The sequence below is a fragment of the Ambystoma mexicanum genome, chromosome 6p (assembly GCF_040938575.1).
Source record: "Ambystoma mexicanum isolate Mex_15411 chromosome 6p, UKY_AmexF1_1, whole genome shotgun sequence".
Lineage (NCBI taxonomy): Eukaryota > Metazoa > Chordata > Amphibia > Caudata > Ambystomatidae > Ambystoma > Ambystoma mexicanum.
In genome coordinates this window covers 2,667,499-2,691,737 of record NC_090935.1, presented here as the reverse complement: position 1 = coordinate 2,691,737, position 24,239 = coordinate 2,667,499, and the positions used below count along the sequence as shown (strand labels likewise).

The window sequence follows — 24,239 nt, the reverse complement described above, 5'->3', positions numbered from 1 at the left end:
AAGGTAGTGGCAAGCTTAACATACGGAGCAGAATCCCTGCTAAATCTCCATTGGAAAACATGGGATGTGCTAGAGGCTTTTTTCTGGAGAAGGGTACTCAGGCTCCCGAATTGCCTCCCTGTCTCGACAATAAGACACGAACTAAGACTGCAATCGATGGAGTCAACGGTCCTGTGGAAGACCCTCTCCTTATACCGGAAGTGTATCCTTGATAAGCCGTCCATCCCATTCGAATTGCTAGCCAAAAAAGAGGTAAAAAAGAAAGACTTCCATTTTGAGGCTTGGAAACAGAACTGTCTTAAAATATTGCAATATCACCACATCAAAATTGCAACGCTAAAAGAAAACCCTGAGAAAGCGAAGAAAAACATGCGGGAAAAAGACTGGAACTCCACGGATAATCGGAAAATGCAGAACACAAACTGCCATAACCTTACGTGGGGACGAAGGGCATTGAACGAACCTCCCCCTTATCTGCGTCGATTTCCCTCTTCAAAATATAGGGCCCTATTGATGAGATGCAGATTAAACATCCTGCCAACAAGAGAGGTCCAATGGATAAGGAAACAAATTCTAGTGGAAGACGCAAGATGCCGTTTCTGTAATGACCAGGAGATGTTGGAAACAGTGGAACATTGGCTGTTTTTTTGTCCAGAATTAAGCGCCCAAAGGAGCCTATATTTAGGCGAATGGGTGGTCAACATAAATGAAACAACGGCTGAGGAATACTGGGAACGAATCATGATGGTGCACAAAATCGGCCCCACCCTAGAAGCCCTAAGATTCATAGAATCGATCCTAAAGGGACTAAAGGACGGAAACGTGGAATCTGGAGAGGACGGACACACATTAAAACATTAAGCATAACGATGGGGGGGCTGGGGAAAAGGACTTGGATCTTCTTTCTTTTGTTAAAGGTTGAAAAGAAATGTAACCAATAAAACAATAAAAAAACAAAAAAAAAATCACATTTTATAAAAAAAGAAAACCTTGGGTACTATTCAAACAGTGTCATAAAAGGAATGAATAACCATTTGCAACTGTGGGCCACTTTTTCATTGGTGCCTGAGACAATTTTATGCTCCAGCTCGAACCTTCTATCTAGTAATCTTGCATGCTCCAATATAGATAGGCAATAGTGTAATACACTAGCAGGGGTCCTGAGGAGAACAGTGCTCCACTAGATATAGGCAATAGTGTAATAAAATAGAGGGGGGTCCTGAGGAGAAGGTTTAGGTTGAAATGCTAAAAAAAAAAAAGTTGAAATGACCAAAAGTTTGAAAAATGCTACCACCAAAGGATCGAACACCAAAAGTTCGATCCTTTGGTGGTAGCATTTAATAAAAACGGGGGCTGCAGGGGTGTCCCCCGTATTCCCCCGCTCACTATACTTTATGGTATAGTGAGCGGGGGCAGCCATCCTTGTAAAAAAAAAAAGTACGGAAGCAGGGGCTGCGGGGGTGTCCCCCACATTGCCCCGCTCACTATACTTCATGGTATAGTGAGCGGGGGCTGCGGGACACCCCCGCAGCCTTCTGTTAAAAAAAAAAAAAAAAGGAGCCTGCAGCGCTGGTTCCCTTTCACAGAAGTGAAAGGGAACTGGCGCTGCAGGAACCAGCGTGAAGATGAAGGTAAGTGGGGTTTGTGTGTGTTTGGGGGGGGGTGTTTAGGGGTGTGTGGGGGGGGGGTGTTTAGGGGTGTGTGGGGGGGTGTTTGGGTGTGTGTGTAGGGGTGGTGTGTGTGTGGGGGTGTTTGGGGGTATGTGGGGGGTGTGTGTGTGTGTGGGTGTTTGTGAATTATCGCGGCTGTAATGTTCGAAAACAAAGTGTTCAAACTTTTAGTTATTCAAACACTTTGGTTTCGGTCATTTCAGCCACGATAATTTTGGCTTCGGCCAAATCACTGGGATTCGACGAGAAGGGTTTTTCACTAGAGATAGGCAAACGTGTAATACACTAGAGGTGATCCTGAGGAGATGAGTGTTCTAATAGAGATAAGCAATAGTGTAATACACTAGAGGGGGTCCAGAGGAAAAGATTATTCCAATAGATATAGGCAATAACATAATACACTAGATGGGATCCTGAGGGGAAGAGTGTTCCTCTAGAAATAGGCAATAGTGTAATACACTAGAGTGGCTCACAAGGAGAAGAGTGTTCCACTAGAGATGGAGACTAGTGTAATACACTAGAGGGGGATCCTGGGGAGAACAGTGTTTCCCTAGAGATAGGCAATAGTGTAATAAACTACAATTGCCAAACTCAGTCCCATTGAAGAAGCACCGTCTCCTCTCTGAAGCTTCCATTGCAGATGAGGATTCACCACCTACGTGTCCTTTCTCCTGGCGGATAGTATCATCCTGAAGTGTTTCCCTATTAAGGAGACTGAAATGGATACAGAGGTTTATGTTTGCTCTGGTGCCCAATGAGGTTACTGTTCCGACTGAAGCTTTTTCCGCATTCACTGCACACATGAGGTTTCACCCCTGTATGTGTTCTATGGTGGATGGCAAGATTTTTCTTCACAGCAAACCCTTTCCCACATTCACTGCACTTGTGAGGTTTCTCACCTGTGTGTGTTCTGTGGTGGATAACCAGAATTCTCTTCTCAGCAAACCCTTTCCCACATTCAGTGCACTCATAAGGTTTCTCACCTGAATGTGTTCTCTGGTGGATAGTGAGCACTCCCTTCTGAGAAAACCCTTTCCCACATTCAGTGCACACATGAGGTTTCACACCTGTATGTGTTATCTGGTGACGGGCTAGCGCTCCCTTCACAGAAAACCCTGTCCCATATTCAATGCACTCATGAGGTTTCTCACCTGTATGTGTTCTCAGGTGGATAGTAAGTTGTCCCTTCTGAGAAAACCCTTTCCCACATTCAGTGCACACATGAGGTTTCTCACCTGAATGTGTTCTCTGGTGCATAGTGAGCACTCCCTTCTGAGAAAACCCTTTCCCACATTCAGTGCACACATGAGGTTTCACACCTGTATGTGTTCTCTGGTGGATAGTGAGTGTACCCTTATGAGCAAATTCTTTCCCACATGCAGTGCACTCATGAGGTTTCTCACCTGTATGTGTCATCTGGTGGTTAGTGAGCGCTCCCTTCCGAGCAAACGCTTTCCCACATTCAGTGCACACATGAGGTTTCTCACTTGTATGTGTTCTCTGGTGGATAGTAAGACTTCCCTTCTGAGAAAACCCTTTCCCACATTCACTGCACTCATGGGGTTTCTCGCCTGTATGTGTTCTCTGGTGGATAGTGAGCTTTCCCAACCGAGCAAACCCTTTCCCACATTCAGTGCACTCATGGGGTTTCTCGCCTGTATGTGTTCTCTGGTGGTTAATAAGAGCCCCCTTCTGAGCAAACCCTTTCCCACATTCAGTGCACTCATGTAATTTCTCACCTGTATGGGTACTCTGGTGGTTAATAAGAGCCCCCTTCTGAGCAAACCCTTTCCCACATTCAGTGCACTCATGTAATTTCTCGCCTGTATGTGTTCTCTGGTGGTTAATAAGAGCCCCCTTCTGAGCAAACCCTTTCCCACATTCAGTGCACTCATGTAATTTCTCACCTGTATGGGTACTCTGGTGGTTAATAAGAGCCCACTTCTGAGCAAACCCTCTCCCACATTCTGTGCACTCATGTGGTTTCTCACCTGTATGTGTTCTCTGGTGGTTAATAAGAGCCCCCTTCTGAGCAAACCCTTTCCCACATTCAGGGCACTCATGGGGTCTCTCACCTGTATGTGTTCTCAGGTGGATAGCAAGATTTCCCATAGCAGCGAACCCTTTCCCACATTCAGTGCACTCATGTGGTTTCTCACCTGTATGGGTTCTCTGGTGGTTAATAAGATCGCCCTTCTGAGCAAACCCTTTACCACAGTCAATACACACATCAGGTTTCTGGCCTGTATGTACTTGTTGGCAGATAAGTGTATCAGGCAAATGTACATTATTCTCAAATTCAGTGCACTGATGAGGATGTTTACCTATGTCCTCATGTGGGCAATACGTTTGTTTTTGAGATGGTAACATTCTCGACATGGTAAGCACGTGTATGGTTTCTTGCCAGTGTATTTTGACAGGCACTTAATAAAAGGCCCTTTTCCACTGATCCGTTCATCAAATTCAGGGCACAGGTGAGCTTTCTCGTATGTAGATCATTTCTGGTGACAAACACGCGTTTTCTCTGACTGAAGCTGTTAAAATATTCAGTGCATGGATGCTGTTAGTAATTAGATTTTATGGGTGTTTCCAAATAATTCTTTAAAGCAACTAGACTTACATTCAGAATGTATATAGACTAGCGCTCATATGTGTTCTCTCCGGAATAATAGGCAAAATAAAAGGCCTCGTCTCACTGCACATAAAGCACCGGTGCTATCATTATCAAACCCTATTGTGTAAGTTAGTCTGTAATGCTGGTTTCAGGCTTTCCACTTCATTAGTCCACAAATTTAACAATCACTGTCGTTGACTTTTCTGGGCCATCAGTCACCTATTGAAGGAAAATGAGAAGTACGTTATTAGTTTCAACACGTTCATAATCGCAGGCATCACATGTAACATGCAGAATGGTTCTCAGTAATAGTGCAATGGCGCTCAGTAATAGTGCAATGACTCAGTAATAGTGCAATGGCTCTCAGTAATAGTGCAATGGTGCTCAGTAATAGTGCAATGGTGCTCAGTAATAGTGATGTGCATTAGTAGATTACTCACATAGTAATGAGGCACCCTGATAGGTGGCAGATTAGTGGTGCTCCAATGAGAACCTTAAACGCGATAGAGGTGATTTGCAGTAGGAATAGTGATTTGCAGTAGGAATAGTGATTTGCAGTAGGAATAGTGCAATTTATACTTATTTAGAACGTTTTAGCATCCAAGAGTGAAAGAGAAAAAAAAAACAGAGTGGGTGCCAAACATTTTAAGTGTATATATAATCATCATTCTAAATGACTAAACTAGTGCCATAAAGCGCCCCATTTCCATGTACAAATTATAAAGGCAGGTGTTTGAGCCTAGGTCAGCAGTTATTCACCAATATGACACATTTGAGAACTCTATTGTGCAATTACCGATGACCTCATTTCATGCGGGCAAACACAAATCTATGCCAGCACTATTGAGGAAGCAAGGACTGAACTGAGATTGAAAGAAAAAGCACCAGTTTCATCCCATAGTGTGAATGGCACAGGCCCTGCTACACTGCATTTAAACATTGACTTTAAACAGATAATCTCGAAACACATCCCCCTTCCTTTCGGATTCACAGAAAGAACAAGCTTATGCCAGAGACCGATAGAATGAGGTAAAGTGTATGGGAGACTCCCCCCAACTTCCCTCTATTGTCCCATTTGACTTCCTAATTGTTTATACAAATGCCCTATTGCCATGTAATAAAGTTAATTGGCCCAAGGGGTACCACTTGTATTGCCCTGTACAAAATACCACAGGTTAAATCTCAGGAGGGGGACACACATGCAGTCTTACTGTTAAGGGGTGTGTGCAAATGGTTCTGTCACTTGCCAGTGTCCCAAAGCCTGTCTTTTTGTGGATTCTGATAAATGGACCCTACTTTCAAGATCAGCGTGCCCCTGCCCCCCCTGTGCTGTGCCCTAGAATAGGTTCAATCTCAGCGTGCCCCTGCACCCCCTGTGCTGTGCCCAAGAATAGGTTCAATCTCAGCGTGCCCCTGCACCCCCTGTGCTGTGCCCAAGAATAGCTTCAATCTCAGAGTGCCCCTGCACCCCCTGTGCTGTGCCCAAGAATAGCTTCAATCTCAGCGTGCCCCTGCACCCCCTGTGCTGTGCCCAAGAATAGGTTCAATCTCAGCGTGCCCCTGCACCCCCTGTGCTGTGCCCAAGAATAGCTTCAATCTCAGCGTGCCCCTGCACCCCCTTTGCTGTGCCCAAGAATAGCTTCAATCTCAGCGTGCCCCTGCACCCCCTGTGCTGTGCCCAAGAATAGGTTCAATCTCAGCGTGCCCCTGCACCCCCTGTGCTGTGCCCAAGAACAGGTTCAATCTCAGCGTGCCCCTGCACCCCCTGTGCTGTGCCCAAGAACAGGTTCAATCTCAGCGTGCCCCTGCACCCCCTGTGCTGTGCCCTAGAATAGGTTCAATCTCAGTGTGCCCCTGCACCTCCTGTGCTGTGCCCTAGAATAGGTTCAATCTCAGCGTGCCCCTGCACCCCCTGTGCTGTGCCCAAGAATAGCTTCAATCTCAGCGTGCCCCTGCACCCTCTGTGCTGTGCCCAAGAATAGGTTCAATCTCAGCGTGCCACTGTACTCTCTGTGCTGTGCCCAAGAATAGGTTCAATCTCAGCGTGCCCCTGCGCCCTCTGTGCTGTGACCAAGAACAGGTTCAATCTCAGCATGCCACTGTACTCTCTGTGCTGTGCCCAAGAATACGTTCAATCTCAGCGTGCCCCTGCACCCCCTGTGCTGTGCCCTAGAATAGGTTCAATCTCAGCGTGCCACTGTACCCTCTGTGCTGTGCCCAAGAATAGCTTCAATCTCAGCGTGCCCCTGCACCCTCTGTGCTGTGCCCAAGAATACGTTCAATCTCAGTGTGCCCCTGTACCCTCTGTGCTGTGCCCAAGAATACGTTCAATCTCAGCGTGCCCCTGCGCCCTCTGTGCTGTGACCAAGAACTCACTAAATGTCACCCTGAGAACTGCTCTCATCACATCTTTAGTATCTAGTGGGGATGGCGCCCCATCATTGCTAATATCCAACAACTTGGAAGGGAAAACAACGCAGAGCAACAGGGGTTCAAAACCCGGTCCCACGCTTAGAGACTGGACTCCAGCATGAAGAGCAATATACAAACCCATTTTAATGTTCATTCAATGTACTACCAAAATGAAAGAAGCTTTCTCACATACTCATTTCAAACACAACTGAATCCATTACTTCCAACAGGCAATCTGTTAATTTAATATTTGTCAATTCTTGGGGGATATAGGGATCCTATGATTGGAAAGGAGGCAAGTTGACATTTAACCCCAGATGCTTGTTTTACAGATGTCATTCTGCCAACACAGATTCACAACCATTCCTCCTCTCCAGTTTCACCCGGTGTCTAAAGGGAAGCAATATTTAAGCTGTGATGTCATTTCTGGAGCCTTCTCTGCAGGCACCGTCCAGCTCTGCGAGAAAAGCCTAATGAAAGCCTTACTACTTGCTAGTCCACTGTGGCCGGTGGTGTCCTGAGAGCAATCTCATGCTCGAGGATTGGGCAGTGTTGTAAGCTATTGAGACTTGCTCGCTATTCTAATGTGACCTGTGGTGCCCTGAGAGCAATCTCATGCTCGAGGCTTGGGCAGTAGGTTATCATGGCAGTGTTGCCATGATAACCTATTGAGACTTGCTCGCTAGGCCAATGTGACCTGTGGTGCCCTGGGAATTATCTCATGCTCAAGGCTTGGGCAGTGTTGACATTATAACCTACTGAGACTTGCCTATACCAGACAACTATGCCATCATTAGATGTGATAGGAGTACCAACCAATCCAAAGGTGGCATAATCTTCAAAAGCTCCCTTGGGCTCAGACCTACTCCGCACTCGCAGATCCCCTCTGCTGAATTGTTATCAGTCAAATTACCCATCTCGCCCAACCACATTGCATCAATGCACCTCATCTACAGGCCACCAGGACCTATCGCCTCCTTCACTGAGGATATCTCCACTATCCTTGCTGCCAACACTAAGCCAACGTCACAAATAATATTACTTGGAGACCTCAATCTCGGCGTCCAAGACCCGATTAATTCCATAGCCCTCGACCTTGCCAACTCCCTAACGGATCTAGGCTTCACTCACCACATGCAGCAAGCTACGCACATCAAGTGTAAAACCCTTAACTGGCTTACAGACTTGAACTGCACAATTAACCCGTTGTCAATAACACCATGCCTATGGTCAGACCACCACAAAATAATCTTCACCATCAAAGCCTCCCCTCTAAAACAAACATAGCACCTGCCATTCCTACTCGCAACAAGAAGGACATCACGAAGGAGAAACTGCTCCCTTTAATTATCCCCCTTCTTAATAATATGTCATCATCTAATTCTGACCCTACAGTCCTAGTGGACACCTATAACCTCACTAGCCTAAAAGCTCTAAACGCTATAGCCCCACTATAATTGCGTAAACCAAAACCACGTCCACATCTGAATTTGTGGTTTACACCTCATCTCAGAGACCTCTGCAAAGCTGAAAGTAATGCAGAGGCACATTGGAAAAGCACCATCTGGCGCTAATAAAAGTTCCCCGATTACTGCATCATCTAACTCCAAAGAAACTATATTCCATGCCAAAAAAGATGCTTACAACAATCATATCTTGCTGGCCGAATTTAATACTAAAGAGCTCTTTAAGATCCTTAAAGAACTCCCGTAGCCCCATTAGACCAGTGTATCACAGATTCCGCCTGGAGCACCAACACCCAGAAAGACCTTCTTGATAAAATCTCAACATTACAAACTAAAATTAACATTAAAAAAATGTAGTTTAGTCCCAGATCCTGTACTCAACTCTGCATTTAACACCACAACTTCACCACAACCTGCCAAACCATTCAGCTTCTCACCGCTTTCCACTTGAGAAGTAGAGAACATTATTAAAAAGCTGAAACCTTCCAACTGTTAAGGTGACTCCTGCCCAGCACCCATCATTAAGGAGGCGGCCCACGAGCTTGCTCCCTTTATCACTACCTTCATAAACGCTTCCTTTAAATCTGGGATTGTCCCGGACAACCTCAAGGATGCCTGGGTTATCCCCTTAATCAAAAAACCTACCCTTGAGCCTAGTAACCCGGCTAATTACAGACCCATTACCACGATGCCCTTCCTCCTAATAATTCTGGACAGGGCAGCCTATTTACACATTCAGGCTTACCTTAAATCGAACAAACTCCATGGCCACTGTCAATCGGGCTTCCGTCCTAGACACGGAACAGAAACTTCCCTTATTTACCTATAAACACAAATTTAAAAGATAAAGGCAAGCTGCCCTACTTCTATTGCTTGACCTATCGGCAGCTTTCGATTTGGTCAACCACCAAATTTTGTGCCAACATCTTAAAACTGCTGCCCACTTCTCAGACGAAGCCACCGCCTGGATCGGATCATTCTTGTCAAACAAAACCATGCGTGTCTTTTCACCGACCACTTCTGCTGAACCATCACCAGTCCTGTGTGGGGGTCCCACAAGGATCTTGTGTCTCCCTGACACTATACAATGTATTTACAAAACCCCTCTTCGATATTCTCGACTATCTGGGTGTCTCCTATACCAATTATGCTGATGACACCCAGATACTCATCCCTATCACTGGTAACCGTGCTATTGACTCTAAAGCACTTAACGATGTTTGCTCTGTCATCCACGCCTGGATGGCACATCATGGACTGTGTCTAAATGATGAAAAAACGGAGCTACTCACCCTAGGTTCACATACTAGACTCAGTAAACTGCACCTCACCTTCAAATCTTTCATTATTGACGGGAATAGCATTAACGTTTCTAATGATACAAAAACACTAGCAGGCCGATTCATGGAATCCCTTCCAAAAGTATTGCACGCGGCTGGCGCACAGCGTGCCCGTGCGAATGTCTGCGCCGGCCGCGTGCGATAAAACCAATTCCCGCGCACAGCGTATTCATGGATTCTCGCCTCCAAAAGCAGACGTGGCACAGAGTATCGCAGCGACCCTGCAGCAGCGCCAGTTACGCCCCCAAGAACGCCCTCGCGCAAGGAAATGCCATCAAGATCGCAAAACCATCGCAAAGGGCTGCGCCAACCCTGTACCAGTGCGAGAAGTAACACACGCGACCTGGGGGAGCGTGTGCGTGTATCACAGGGGTGCGCGAGAAGGTCCACACGCGATTGGCCTGGGCGCGTGTATTTCAGGTGCTCGCGGGTGGTTTCACACGCGATCGGGCCTGGGGGAGCGTGTGCGTGTATTTCAGGGGTGCGCGAGAAGTTCCACATGCGATTGGCCTGGGCGCGTGTATTTCAGAGGTGCGCGAGAAGTTCCACACGCGATTGGCCTGGGCGCGTGTATTTCAGGGGCTCGCGGGTGGTTTCACACGCGATCGGGCCTGGGGGAGCGTGTGCGTGTATTTCAGGGGTGCGCGAGAAGTTCCACACGCGATTGGCCTGGGCGCGTGTATTTCAGAGGTGCGCGAGAAGTTCCACACGCGATTGGCCTGGGCGCGTGTATTTCAGGGGCTCGCGGGTGGTTTCACACGCGATTGGCCTGGGCGCGTGTATTTCAGGGGCTCGCGGGTGGTTTCACACGCGATCGGGCCTGGGGGAGCGTGTGCGTGTATTTCAGGGGTGCGCGAGAAGTTCCACACACGATTGGCCTGGGCGCGTGTATTTCAGAGGTGCGCGAGAAGTTCCACACGCGATTAGCCTGGGTGCGTGTATTTCAGGGGCTCGCGGGTGGTTCCACACGCGATTGGCCTGGGCGCGTGTAATTCAGGGGTGCGCGGGAAGTTCCACACGTGAATTGCACGTGTGGGTCCTCCCAGGTGTCCCCTCTACACCCTCCACGGCCCCTGCAGGTGACTCACACCACAGCGGCCTACCCTGCACGTGTCCTGCAGGCACCCCATCCACCATGGCCATGACCCCCAGCCAACCTACATGTCAACTTGCACTACTGCCCACCAACGCATGTCCCCCTACACCCCCAGTCACCAGGGGCACCCTCCACCAGGCCCCCACCCATGTCTCCCACCACCCCCACCCCCCAGCAGTGCAGGGGCACCCACCACCAGGCCCCCACCCATGTCTCCCACCACCACCACCCCCACCCTCCCCAGTCACCAGGGGCAGCCTCCACCAGGCCCCCACCCATGTCCAACTCATGTTCCCCACCACCCCCACCCCCCAGCACTGTGGGGCACCTGCCAGCAGGCCCCCACCCATGTCCAACTCATGTTCCCCACCACCCCCACCCCCCAGCACTGTGGGGCACCTGCCAGCAGGCCCCCACCCATGTCCAACTCATGTTCCCCACCACCCCCACCCACCAGCACTGTGGGACACCTGCCAGCAGGCCCCCACCCATGTCCAACTCATGTTCCCCACCACCCCCACCCCCCCAGCACTGTGGGGCACCTGCCAGCAGGCCCCCACCCAGGTCCAACTCATGTTCCCCACCACCCCCAAGCACTGTGGGGCACCTGCCAGCAGGCCCCCACCCATGTCCAACTCATGTTCCCCACCACCCCCACCCCCCAGCACTGTGGGGCACCTGCCAGCAGGCCCCCACCCATGTCCCATCCATGCCCCCCTGCACCTGGGTCCCAACAATCCCCAATCATGTCCGTAATGCCCATCCTCCCCTGCCAAAAGGCCCAACCAACTATCACACCCACCCACATATCAAAGGCAATTACATGTTACACCCCCAATTCAAATAATGCAAATGAACACATATCTGTCACACACAATGGCTGCAAGTGAATGTCAAAACACTCAACATGACATGCCTGAAAGCAATGAGATGATACGACACATTGAAGAATGAAAAAAAAAAATGTATTGAACAGCAAGTAGAATTGAAATGAAATAAGAAAAACCACAAAGCAAATCAAACAAAACAAGATGAATGTCCAAGAAAATAATCCAAAAAATTAAAAAAAGCCAATGAAGAACTATTAACAAGATCATCCCGGGTCCATGAGCCCAACCAAATGAAACCTAACTATGACTACTAACTAAAAACTGAACTATATACAAAAATGTGGTGCATTGACCAATCGCAACCAAAAAAAAGAATAAAAAAATCAAAGGAAACCTAACACTAACTATACAACTATATACAAAGGCAGCGGGCTAGTCCGACGGCTCACTGGTTGTTGTCATGGGCCAGGGCATCATCGAACTCCTGGTCAATGGCTTGGAGGCGGGCATGTTCCCTGGCCCCGAGGTCCCGCAGGGATAATGCAGTGTCCAGCTCCATCTCCCTGCGAAGACCCTCAAGGCACTCAGCCCGCCTCAGCGCCCTCCGCATGCAGTCCTCCGCCCTTACCATTGTGAGCCGTTCCTCCTCTGCCCGCTGCCCTCCGCACCTATCCGCTGGCACAACCGCTCCCACACGGAAGCCACTCCCATTCCAGGGTTCTCCTGCCCTCCGGCCTATGCCTGCACCCCTGATGTTGATGGCCCCGAGCCATGATGCCTCCCACGTTGAGCCTGCTGCTGCCTCCGACGCAACTGCCTGTGCCAGCACGACGGCATCCAGGCTGATGGAAACCACCGACGCCGTCGTGCACGTGCACTGCCCGATGATGCCGTCACATCCTCCATCTGCTGGGGTCCAGTTGCTGTGTTGTCCACCCCTGCTGGACCTCCGACTCCCGACTGTGGCAGGGATGGGATCCCCACCGAGCTGGCTGCATTGGTCAGGGCAGGTCCACAGGGGGCCCTGGTGGTATCTGGGCCGGAAGACGGCAAGGAGAACGACTGGCGTATAGTCTCCACAGAGGAGGAGAGGGCCGCCAGATGGGCCGACACATGCAGGAAACCCCCGAACATGGCGATCCCAATTGGGCCACGTCGGCACGGTGCTCTTCGTGATGATGTGCGTGCTCCTCCTGGGAAGCACGCACGGCATCACGAATCACAGCCGTGCGCATCGCAACCCCAATCAGGACCTTCTCCATACAGCCAGGGGTCCCCTCGTCTGCAGGTGGAGGGGAGTCAGATGACATGGACATCCCCTCTACCTGCGGACGGGCCTGGGACGGGGCATCCCTGCTGGTGCATGGTGGTGCACCCACAGGGTCAGGGACAGCGACATGCACAGGCCCCTCCATGGTGACCTGTGCTGCCTCCTGCCCCTGGACTGCACCACTTGTACCAGCAGGGATGCCCCCACCAGGCCCCATGTGCGCCTCAGTGGCGGCCTCCTCCTCCTCTGTGGAAACCACCAACCTGGATGGCTCCTCACTGTCTACCGCCGTAGCAGGCCCCTGTGGGGGCTCACCCACCCCTTCCGCTGCAGCCATGGGGGCATCTCCGCCGCCTTGCTCCACAGCGCCGTCTCCGCCCTCTTCTTCACTAGCTGCTGCGTAGAGGGAGACATGAAACACAAGCATCAGGGTACTGTACAATGGTCCCCTAGACAGGAAGCAATAGCAGATGAGTGCCACTGTCAAAGTACACTTCCATCATGTCACTCGACAACACATGGGTCAGTCCAGGCAAAACACACACAGTGACAGTCATGGTGCATGCCATGGACAGTTCCATACATGTCCAATGGACTCTCGAATCATACAATGTAATGGTACTCACATGCATCATGGGTCATGCCTATCACATGCACACACTTCACCTCAGTCACATCCATCTGGCCCCGTACACCCCAATCACAGTGCATACAAGGATGACTAGGCTGCATCAGCACCCATCCCTCACCCCCACCCATGTCCAGGAACAGAGACTGCCATGCTCTCATGTGTGCAATCTGCACAGGGCTCCCCATGTCGCATTTGGACACATGCAACAACCGTGCGGTTCACACAATACTGGTCGCACATGCATTACCATGATGTCCCTGCACACATACATGCGTACATGGCCTATGGCCATGGCCTATGTCACACATGCAGGCAAGTATCAGACAACCAGCACACTGCAACATGCCCTGTCTCACACAGCAATGCTTGGCCACTTACCGCTCAACTCCAGACGGGTCTCCCTCTCAAGGACCTGGGCGTGGAGCGCTGGGTGTACGCGTTCCAGGACCCCCATCTGGATGGAACTCATGCGGCCCCGGCCCCCCTCCACGAGGCGCCGGGCCTTTATGAGGGTCCTGGACCTCAAGTCCTCCCAGCGCTTCTTGACCTTCTGGATGGTGCGGGTTGCCACCCCCTCCGCGTTGATGGCAACCACACAGTCGTCCCAGATCCTCTCCCGTCCTTCCTTGTTGGCGCGGGACGATCCGAAGAGGGCATCATACTGCCCCAGGACTTGCTCCACCAGGACACCAACAGTGAAGCTGGTGCCCCTCTGCCCCTCTGGCCGGGGGTTGCCACTGGTGTCAGATGTTGATGTGCCCGACATGGCAACCCCAGGGGTAGGAGTGGGTGGGCAACTGGGTCCTGGGGCTGGGCTGTGGAGCGATGTTATCTGAGTCGGGAGTCTTCTGTTCCAGCAGGGGTGGACACAGCAACTGGACCCCTGCAGATGGCTGATGTGCAGGCACCAAATGGCAGGGCACGGTGGCAGCAGGCAGGCGGCAGCAGCAGATGGCACGTGGGAGGCTGCTCGGGGCACTGGGGGGCAGTGATTCGGCCTTCTGGGCAGGAGCGTGGTCTTCCGTGTGTTTTCGCGTGGCCAGCTTGATACGGAGTGATTTGGCACGTGAAAATCCTGCACGTCAGCGTGAGATTCGAGGAAAGGGCCTTAGCGCGTAGGCGCGTCAGCACGCGTACGCGATTTCATTGGACCAAAGGCCCTTACAGCATAAGCGCGTCTGTGGAGTTTTGCGCACGGGCGTTGCCCTGGCAGGGCTTCTCTGTACGTGCTTTTCGTGTGGTGCGTGTGTTTTCCATCCGTTGGGGTTCACACGCTATTACTTCACAGCGGGTGTTGGCTACGCGTTCTTCTACACGCAAGGCAGACGGTGAGTGGTACCCCGCTCCCCCCCAGGCCCGATCGCGTGTACAAACACCCGCAAGCCCCTGGAATACACGTACCCCGCTCCCCCAGGCCTGATCGCGTGTAAAAACACCCGCGAGCCTCTGGAATACACATACCCCGCTCCCCCAGGCCCGATCGCGTGTAAAAACACCCGCGAGCCCCTGGAATACACGTACCCCGCTCCCCCAGGCCCGATCGCGTGTAAAAACACCCGCGAGCCTCTGGATTACACGTACCCCGCTCCCCCAGGCCCGATCGCGTGTAAAAACACCCGCGAGCCTCTGGAATACACGTACCCCGCTCCCCCAGGCCCGATCGCGTGTAAAACTTTGCGCGCACCCCTGGAATACCCGCACGCAGCCCAATCGCGTGTGGAACTTCACGCGCACCCCTGAAATACACGCGCCCAGCCAAAACGCGTGTGAAACTTCTCGCGCACCCCTGATATACACGCACCCAGCCAAAACGCGTGTATGACTTCGCGCGCACCCCTGAAATGCGCGCACCCCTGAAATGCACGCACACGCTCCCCCAGGCACAATCGCTGAGCTGTGTATACGGTATTTTTTAAGCGCACATTTTGGCGCACATGTATTGGGACGCTACCGCCTGCTTTCTGTGGCGTACGGGTATGGGCCTGTGCGCGTCTTTGGCCGTGCGCTGTTTTACCCGATTCGATTCCATGAATGCATGTTGTAGGCGAGCGTCTGGGCGTTCCGCGCACTTGCCTCCTGGACCTCCCCTGTGACGCCCACATTTTCACGAGTTGTTCCCCATTCCGCGTGTCACGCCCCGTTTTCCGCCTACTTTTGGGATGTGCGCCGCGCTATGTGCGAATTCGCTGTGGCTTTATCGCACAGCGTTAGATGACCTGTGCGCTAGCATGCGGCGCGCACTTTTTCAGCGCACATCCCACATTTTGCTCGTGCCCGTGCTTCCATGAATGGATGTGCGCTGTTTTCTGTGCGATATTCTGCGATTTTTTCTGTGGCACTACGAATCGCACGTTTTCGCACGCGTGCGCCGGTTTTTCCGCGCACATTATTTCCATGAATCGGCCTGCAGGTATCTATCTTGATTCCACCCTGTCACTCACAAGACAAACTAATGCTGTGGTATCAGCATCGGCCTACACTTGCAAGCTTATAACAGCATGTAGACCTTTCCCAACGGCCCCCAACTGCATCATCCTCGTCAGAACCCTTGTTATGGCAAACATTGATTATTTTAATGCCCTAGATTTAGGGACCAGCCAAAGAAATAGCAATAAGCTCCAGGTCACCCAGAAAAATGCTATAAGGGTAGCTCTCAACATCCCTAGGAAACTTCCTATCTCCGACACACAACATAGTCTACACTGGCTCCCTGTTGCCTAAAGAATATCACTCAGAACTCTTGCTTTGACTCACAAATCCCAAGCTAACCAGGCACCCATCCATCTTGCCTACGGCTTCACTGCCCACACTCCTAGCAGACCCTCAAGATCTGCTCAAGCCCACTCATTGTCTATTCCCAGACTGAAGCTCCAGAAGGCAGGTGGATCTAGTTTCCCAGTCCTGGGTGCCAAAATCTGGAATACATTACCTCCTACACTCAGAGCTGAACCTTCTTACCATGCATTTAAGAATAAAGTCAAAACTTGGCTCATCAAGCAGGACCACACTACGTCATTTACGTAAACTTGCCGCTCTTCTACAACCATCTCTCTTTACCTCCTGTAAATATACTTTCCTACGTTAGTAACTGTGCCTCTGTTATAAATATGTTACTCACTCTAGTTAATATTGCCTCTTTGTAAGGTATGTACTCCTTGCTGCATTTTGCCATTGATGTACATCACTGTTATCATATCTGATATCATAACCACCAATTGGTTATGCCTGAACGCTATGAAGACAGAGCTTATGATTTTTGGCTCACGACAGGCACAAACTAAGTTGGGACAAGAGTACGTGGGTTTCACTATCGATGGTAGTTTTATCAATACGGTTCGGAAAGTGAAAACTTTGGGTACATATATGAATAGCGAAGTCGACTGCCAAGCCCATGTCGCAGCTATTACTATCAGTACCAATCACTACCTTAAAGTGCTTAGGCAAATCGCTCCTCTAGTCTCGGTCGAGAATCGCACGAAACTTGTGAGAGCCGTTATTTTGCCTCGCATTGATTATTGCAATGCACTCTTGGGTGGAGCAAGCAATGCAGACATCCAAGAGTTACAAAAAATCCAAAATAAGGCTATTCGCGTCATTTTTAAAATGAAGTACTCCGAACCCACATCGATCGCCAGAAAAAAATTACACTGGCTCCCGGTAAAAAATAGAATCCAATTTAAATTGATGACCACATGCCACAAATGTATCTTTGGCAGCGCTCCGGCATACCTCAAAGATATCATTGCCATTTACCAGCCGAAGAGAAATCTCAGGTCAGCAGACGCCAATCTCCTTATACAACATCGAGTGAAACGCACCCGAGGTACGGGTAGAGCCTTCCATCTCCAAGGAGCTAAAGCATGGAATGCTCTGCCAACATTCTTGCGTAAAACTTCAGACCTCCTTACTTTCCGCAAACAACTAAAAACCTATCTCTTTCTTTTAGAGTAATCCCGTGGTAGTTCTTGCTACAGTATTCTGCTCTCGGCGTCTGGATGCCTACGGGCTTTGACGCGGTACAAATATATTAACATAACATAACATAACATGTGCCTTTCCTTGTAACCATTGAACCTTCCTTAAGAAATGCGCCCAGATGCCTTTGGGCCAGGTGCGCAATACAAATAAACAAACAAATGCTACCCTTTCCTCTCAGAATGGCTGGTGGCAGTGGTTTTACAACGAACTACGATGATTTTTTCCGACCGCTAACTGTTCGTAGCTCTGGTAGCGTTAAATCGCGGGAGCCATGTTTTTCAAGATGGCGTCTGAGCCTCCTTTGTTTAAAAAGATCCCAGTCTTTTTTTTTTTCGCCATTTATTTGTGGAAAAGTCCTTCTAGAGTTCGTCTCTGTGCGCCAATCCAGGTTTGGTCCATTCGTTCATTCGCCTTTGGCAGGCTTAAGGAGTGAAGACCGCCTCTGGCGCCCGAGTGTCTGGGATGGGCAGGAAGTGAGGGAGGTGCCCGAAACTCCCTGTGCTTAGTCTCCTAGGAGACCCAAGTGTACTCTGTGGTGATTGGCTGGCTGACTGTCCGGTAAGGACCGCCACCCTGCTGGGCGAGTGACAGCTAGGCTGGAATGAATGGGAGAGAGCTGAATAAAAGGCGAGTCTCTTGGCTTGGAAGGCAGAGTCGACCACTGGAACAAAAGAACCGAAGGCGAGCTTGAAAAGGACGGCTGCTGCAACTCCTGGACCGTTGGTTTGCCCGGTGAAGCCCTGCTGCAGGTCCGAATCGTCAAGTTCACCTCGACAGAGAAGCCCCTGCAAGGACGATTTCTTCCTTTGAGTTGGTGGGACCAATCAACTCGACACTAAGCCACCTGGATACTCATCTTGGAGCTGGTTGCAGTTTCCTCAGAGTGCTGCAGCAAACCGTATAGCCATGGAGAGAGACATCAGTTTGTGTGCTTGACTTACAGCTACCGGAATTGAAGTTTTGTGAAGCTTTTTGACTGTTCAAGTGCAGTGCAGGAGTCCCCCGAAGTCCTCCTTGTCCCCACGACTGAGGCCCAGGAGCAGCGAGATCTGCAGGAACTGCCAGGAACAGAAGTCATCAGCTGAATTTTTCTTCATTTGTAAGGTACTGTAAAACCAGACTGAGAGTACTTACCTCTCGCGGTTAAAGTGCTTGAAACTTTCCCAACGCACACGCCTAATCAGGTTGTGATCCAACATATGATTTTTCTTGCTACAAACTATTCCTTAGAACTTTTGCAGGCACTTTTCCATTTAACTACCAGAACTGCTTTATCCTATGCAAGACTTTACCACATTGACTTTGGCCTAGCATATTGAATTGAATCTTCTGGTGAACTCTAAATATTTGCACTGTCTGAGAATAATTGTAGCCTTTTACCAAACGGTACTGCTCTTTGATTCTGCTGTACTGCCGCCTTTGGATTTACAGGGTAATTCATAGAATTTCGCAGAAAAGTGTCGCAAGCGGCTGGCGCAGAGTGTCCGCGTGCGATTGTCTGCGCCAGGCACGTGCGCTAAAACCGATTTCCGCGCACAGCGTATTCATGGATTTTAGGCTCCCAAACCAGCCGTGGCGCAGAGTATCGCAGCGACCCTGCAGCAGCGCCAGTAACGCCCCCAAGAACGCCCTCGCGCAAGGAAAAGCCATCAAAATCGCTAAATCATCGCAAAGGGCTGCGCTAACCCTGGACCAGTTTACAGGGCTGCCAAACAAGGAACGCAAAGCGGGTAACGTGCATATCAGGGGTACGCGTGAAGTTATACACGCGATTAGCCAGGCTGCCAGGGTACGTGTATTTCAGGGGTGCGCGGGAAGTTCAACACGCGATAGTCCAGGGAACGTGTATTACAGGGGTACGCTGGAAGTTCAACACGCGATTGTCCGGGGAACGTGTATTACAGGGGTACGCGGTAAGTTCAACACGCGATTGTCCAGGGAACGTGTATTACAGGGGTACGCGGGAAGTCTTACATGCGATTAGCCAGGGCACGTGTAATACAGGGGTACGTGGGAATTATCACACGCGATTTGGCTGGGTACGTGTATTACAGGGGTACACGGGAAGTTCTACACGCGAATCGGCTGGGTACGTGTATTACAGGGGTGCGCGGGAATGATCACACGCAATTTGGCCTGGTACGTGTATTACAGGGGTGCGTGGTAATGATCAGACGCAATTTGGCTTGGTACGTGTATTACAGGGGTGCGTGGGAAGTTCTACACGCGATTGGCCAGGGTACGTGTATTACAGGGGTACGTGGGAATTATCACACGCGATTTGGCTGGGTACGTGTATTACAGGGGTACACGGGAAGTTCTACACGCGATTCGGCTGGGTACGTGTATTACAGGGGTGCGCGGGAATTCTCACATGCGGTTTGGCCAGGTACGTGTATTACAGGGTTGTGCGTGAATTATCACACGCAATTAGGCTGGGTGGGTCCTCACAGGTGTTCCCTGTACACCCTCCACGGCCCCAGCAGGCAGCCCACAAAACAGGGGACTACCCTGCACACCTGCTCATGTCCCCCTGCACCCCCAGCCCCCAGCAGTGCAGGGTCACCCTCCACCAGGCCCCCACTCATGTCTCCCACCACCCCCACCCCCCCAGCAGTGCAGGGTCACCCTCCACCAGGCCCCCACTCATGTCTCCCACCACCCCCACCCCCCTGCCACCATGGGCAGCCCCCACCAGGCCCCCACTCATGTCTCCCACCACCCCCACCCCCCAGCAGTGCAGGGTCACCCTCCACCAGGCCCCCACTCATGTCTCCCACCACCCCCACCCCCCAGCAGTGCAGGGGCACCCTCCACCAGGCACCCACTCATGTCTCCCACCACCCCCACCCCCCTGCCACCATGGGCAGCCCCCACCAGGCCCCCACTCATGTCTCCCACCACCCCCACCCCCCAGCAGTGCAGGGTCACCCTCCACCAGGCCCCCACTCATGTCCCCCTGCACCCCCACCCCCCCAGCAGTGCAGGGTCACCCTCCACCAGGCCCCCACTCATGTCTCCCACCACCCACACCCCCCAGCAGTGCAGGGGCACCCTCCACCAGGCCCCCACTCATGTCTCCCACCACCCCCACCCCCCAGCAGTGCAGGGTCACCCTCCACCAGGCCCCACTCATGTCTCCCACCACCCCCACCCCCCAGCAGTGCAGGGTCACCCTCCACCAGGCCCCCACTCATGTCCCCCTGCACCCCCACCCCCCAGCAGTGCAGGGTCACCCTCCACCAGGCCCCCACTCATGTCTCCCACCACCCCCACCCCCAGCAGTGCAGGGTCACCCTCCACCAGGCCCCCACTCATGTCTCCCACCACCCCCACCCCCCAGCAGTGCAGGGTCACCCTCCACCAGGCCCCCACTCATGTCCCCCTGCACCCCCACCCCCCAGCAGTGCAGGGTCACCCTCCACCAGGCCCCCACTCATGTCTCCCACCACCCCCACCCCCCCTGCCACCATGGGCAGCCCCCACCAGGCCCCCACTCATGTCTCCCACCACCCCCACCCCCCTGCCACCATGTGCAGCCCCCCACCAGGTCCTCACAATCCCCAATCATGTGCGTAATGGTCAGCCTCCACAGCCAAAAAGCCCTACCAAGTAACCCATTCACCCACATGGAAATGAAAACACATGTTACACCCCCAATGTTCATGAAGCAAATGAACCCATGTCCGTCACACACATATTTTCCAATTGAATGGGAAACCACACAACATGACATGCATGAAACCAATGAGATGAAACCACACAGTGAACAATGGAAAAAAAATGTATTGGACAAAAATACGAATGGTAAAGAAAGAAAAATGACTACAATGTAAATGTGAAAAAATAAGCTGCATGTCCGCATAAAAACACAAAAGTAGAAAATCAAATCCATAAAATTTTGTCCAAAGTGAAATGTAAAAACTCTCCATGCAACAAAGAACTATGTACAAAAATAACAAGGGTCCATCATCACAACTGAACTAAGGAAACCTCCTAAAAAACCTACCTAAATATCAACTATATACAAAAAGTGGAGCAGTGTCCGTCGACTCCAAATCATAAGAAAAAACAAAGGAAACCTAAAACTAAAGAACTATATACAAAGGCGGCGGGCAAGTCCAGCGGCTCACTCCGTGGTGTTCCGGGCCAGGGCATCATCGAACTCCTGTTCGATGTCCCGGAGGCGGTCCAGTTCCATGGCCCCGAGGGTCCGCAGGGACGACGCCGTGTCCTCCTCCAACCCCCTGCGGATTGCCTCGAGGCACTCGGCCCGCCTCAGGGCCCTCCGCATGGAGTTCTCCGCCCTGACCATTGTGAGCCGCGCCTCTTCCGCCCGCCGCCGCTCCGCACCTATGGCGTGGCCCAACCGCTGCCACACGGAAGACACTCTCTGTCCTGGGTCCTCCTGCCCTCCGGCCGATGCCTGCCCCTCCGATGTCGAAGGCCCCGAGCCTTCATGGCTCCCACCATGTTGCTGCTGCTGCTCTGCCTCTGCCCGTGCACTGCCTCCTGCTGCCTGCACATCCTCCGCCGGCTGGGGTGCAGTTGTTGATGTGGCCACCCCTGCTGGACGTCCGACTCCCGACTGTGGCAGGGATGCCTCCTCCACCAGCCTGGCCGCACTGTCAGAGGCAGCTCCACATGGCACCCAGGTGACTGATGGGTGGGAAGATGGCACAGAGGACGACTGGCGCGTAGGGGGTCCAGTTGAGGAGGGGGTCGGAACAAGCCCCATCAGACGGAGGAATCCGGTCTGGGTGACCTGTCCCAGCAGGCTGACGTGGTCAACGAGCCATTCGAGATGACGTGCAGTCTCTCCATGAAAAGACTGCAGGTCACCTCGCATGGCCCGTTGACACAACGCCACACCAGCCAGGACAGGCTCAACCCGGACCTGGATAGCCACGTCCGCAGGCAGAGGAAGGCCAGTTGACGTCAGCTCATCCCCTGCCTGGAAACGGGTCTGGACGTAGGCATCCCTGCTGGTGCAAGATGATGCAGGGACAGGATCGGGGACAGGATTGCACACAGGCACCTCCGCGGCGGCCTGTGCTGCCTCCTGTCCCTGGTCCTGGACTGCACCACTAGCACCAGTGGGATCCCCACCTCCAGACCCCGTCTCTGGTGCTTGCACGGCCTCCTCCTCACCAGACCCCCCACCAACCTGGATGACTCTGTGCCATCTTCCCCTGTTGGGCCCTGTGGGGTCCCAGCTGCCCCTTCTGCTGCCGAGGAGTCCAACTCCAACCTCCGCCTCTTGGACCACCCCCGGCAGCTGCGGCCTCGGACGCGGCACCGGACTCCTCACTCCCCGACGAGATGACAACACGGGAGGGGAGCCGGGCCTTGCGTCTCCGGCTGGCGGTCGGATCCCCGCCGCTGTGCTCCACAGCACCTTCTCCGCCCTCTTCATCAGTTGACGCTGCAGACAGGGAGAAACAAAACACAGGCATCAGGGCACTGTACAATGGACACATACACACATGACAGTTGCACATGAGTGGCATTGGCAAACCTCAGACATGTCATCACAATCCCCAACACACATGTCATTGCAACTCGCACACATGAGCCATACCACAGCCATATCGCAACTGCCACCACCATCCATACACATACAACAGCATGAGCAGCCAAAGGTGACCCAGACATCACATGCAACACAGGAAGTGCACCACACATGTACAGACACCACCACACTTGCATGCATGTCTACACCTCTGCCAAGTGTCGCACTGTTCAGACGGGCATCCATGTCACATCTGCCAATCAGGCTTACACATACCGCAGTCACATGCATCCATGTTGCATCACTGTTGCACCCTTGTCAAATACACACACATGCACATGTACACAGTGCTCATACATGCAGCCCAAAACAACATACATGCGTGACATCACGGACATGTCTACTTACATACACATACATACAAACATGTGTGCACGCACAACTGCATTTGCCATGCAAGCCTACACACACAAGCACCATCCATGTCTCACACATTACAGCCCTCGCATGTGTCAGCCTCACGGCCATGTACACCCCCACCCATACTCGACCCCATACAAACAGATGTGCAACCTGCACAATACCGAATAATCACCACACGCACTGCACACAATCAGGATGCATGTACACTCACCGCTCGACTCCAGACGGGTCTGCTTCTCCAGGACCTGGACGTGGAGCGCTGGGGATATGCGTTCCAGGACCCCCATCTGTTCTTCCGACAAGTGGCCCTGGCGCCCCTTGGCATCCGCTGCCTTCAAGAGGCGCCGGGCCTTGTTCAGGGTCCTGGACCTGAAGTCCTCCCAGCGCTTCCTGACATGTTGTAAGTCCCGGACTGCCACCCCCTCCGCGTTGATGGCAGTCACGATGTCAGTCCAGATCCGAGTCCGTCCTTCCTTGTCGGCGCGGGAACTTCCGAAGAGGGCATCATACTGCCCCAGGACTTGCTCCACCAGGACACCAACTTCGGTGGCACTGAAGCTGGTGGCCCTCTGCCTCTCTGGCCGAGGGTTGTCAGTGGTCACAGATGGTGTTTGCCCCGACATGACAACCCCAGAGGCAGGAGTGGGTGGGCAACTGGGTCCTGGGGCTGGGCTGTGGAGCGATGAAATTCCAGTCGGGAGTCTTCGGTTCCAGCGGGGGTGGTCACAGCAACAGCACCCCTGGCTGATGTGCAGGCAGCAAATGGCAGTGCACGTGGGCAGCAGGCAGTCAGGCAGCAGCAGATGGTAGGTGGGAGCGTGCTCGGGGCTCTGGGGGGCAGTAGTTCGGCCTTCTGGGCAGGAGCGTGGTCTTCCGTGTGCTTACGCGTGGCCAGCTTGGTACGGAGTGATTTGGCACGTGAAAATCCTGCACGTCAGCGTGAAAATCGAGGAAAGGCCCTTAGCGCGTAAGCGCGTCAGCACGCATACGCGATTCT

General features: G+C 52.2%; 1 protein-coding gene across 2 annotated transcripts in view; it reads right to left on the bottom strand.

Moving 5' to 3' along the window:
• Nucleotides 1-1,717: 1,717 nt before the first annotated feature.
• Nucleotides 1,718-24,239, bottom strand: part of LOC138511112 (zinc finger protein 615-like) — a 110,623-nt gene continuing 88,101 nt past the window's right edge. For both annotated transcript variants that reach the window (XM_069626595.1, XM_069626596.1), the window contains one exon: nucleotides 1,718-4,503. In XM_069626595.1, coding sequence (XP_069482696.1) covers nucleotides 2,376-4,049 — 1,674 coding nt within the window. In that variant the 5' untranslated portion in view covers nucleotides 4,050-4,503 and the 3' untranslated portion in view covers nucleotides 1,718-2,375. The remainder of the gene's footprint in view (nucleotides 4,504-24,239) is intronic.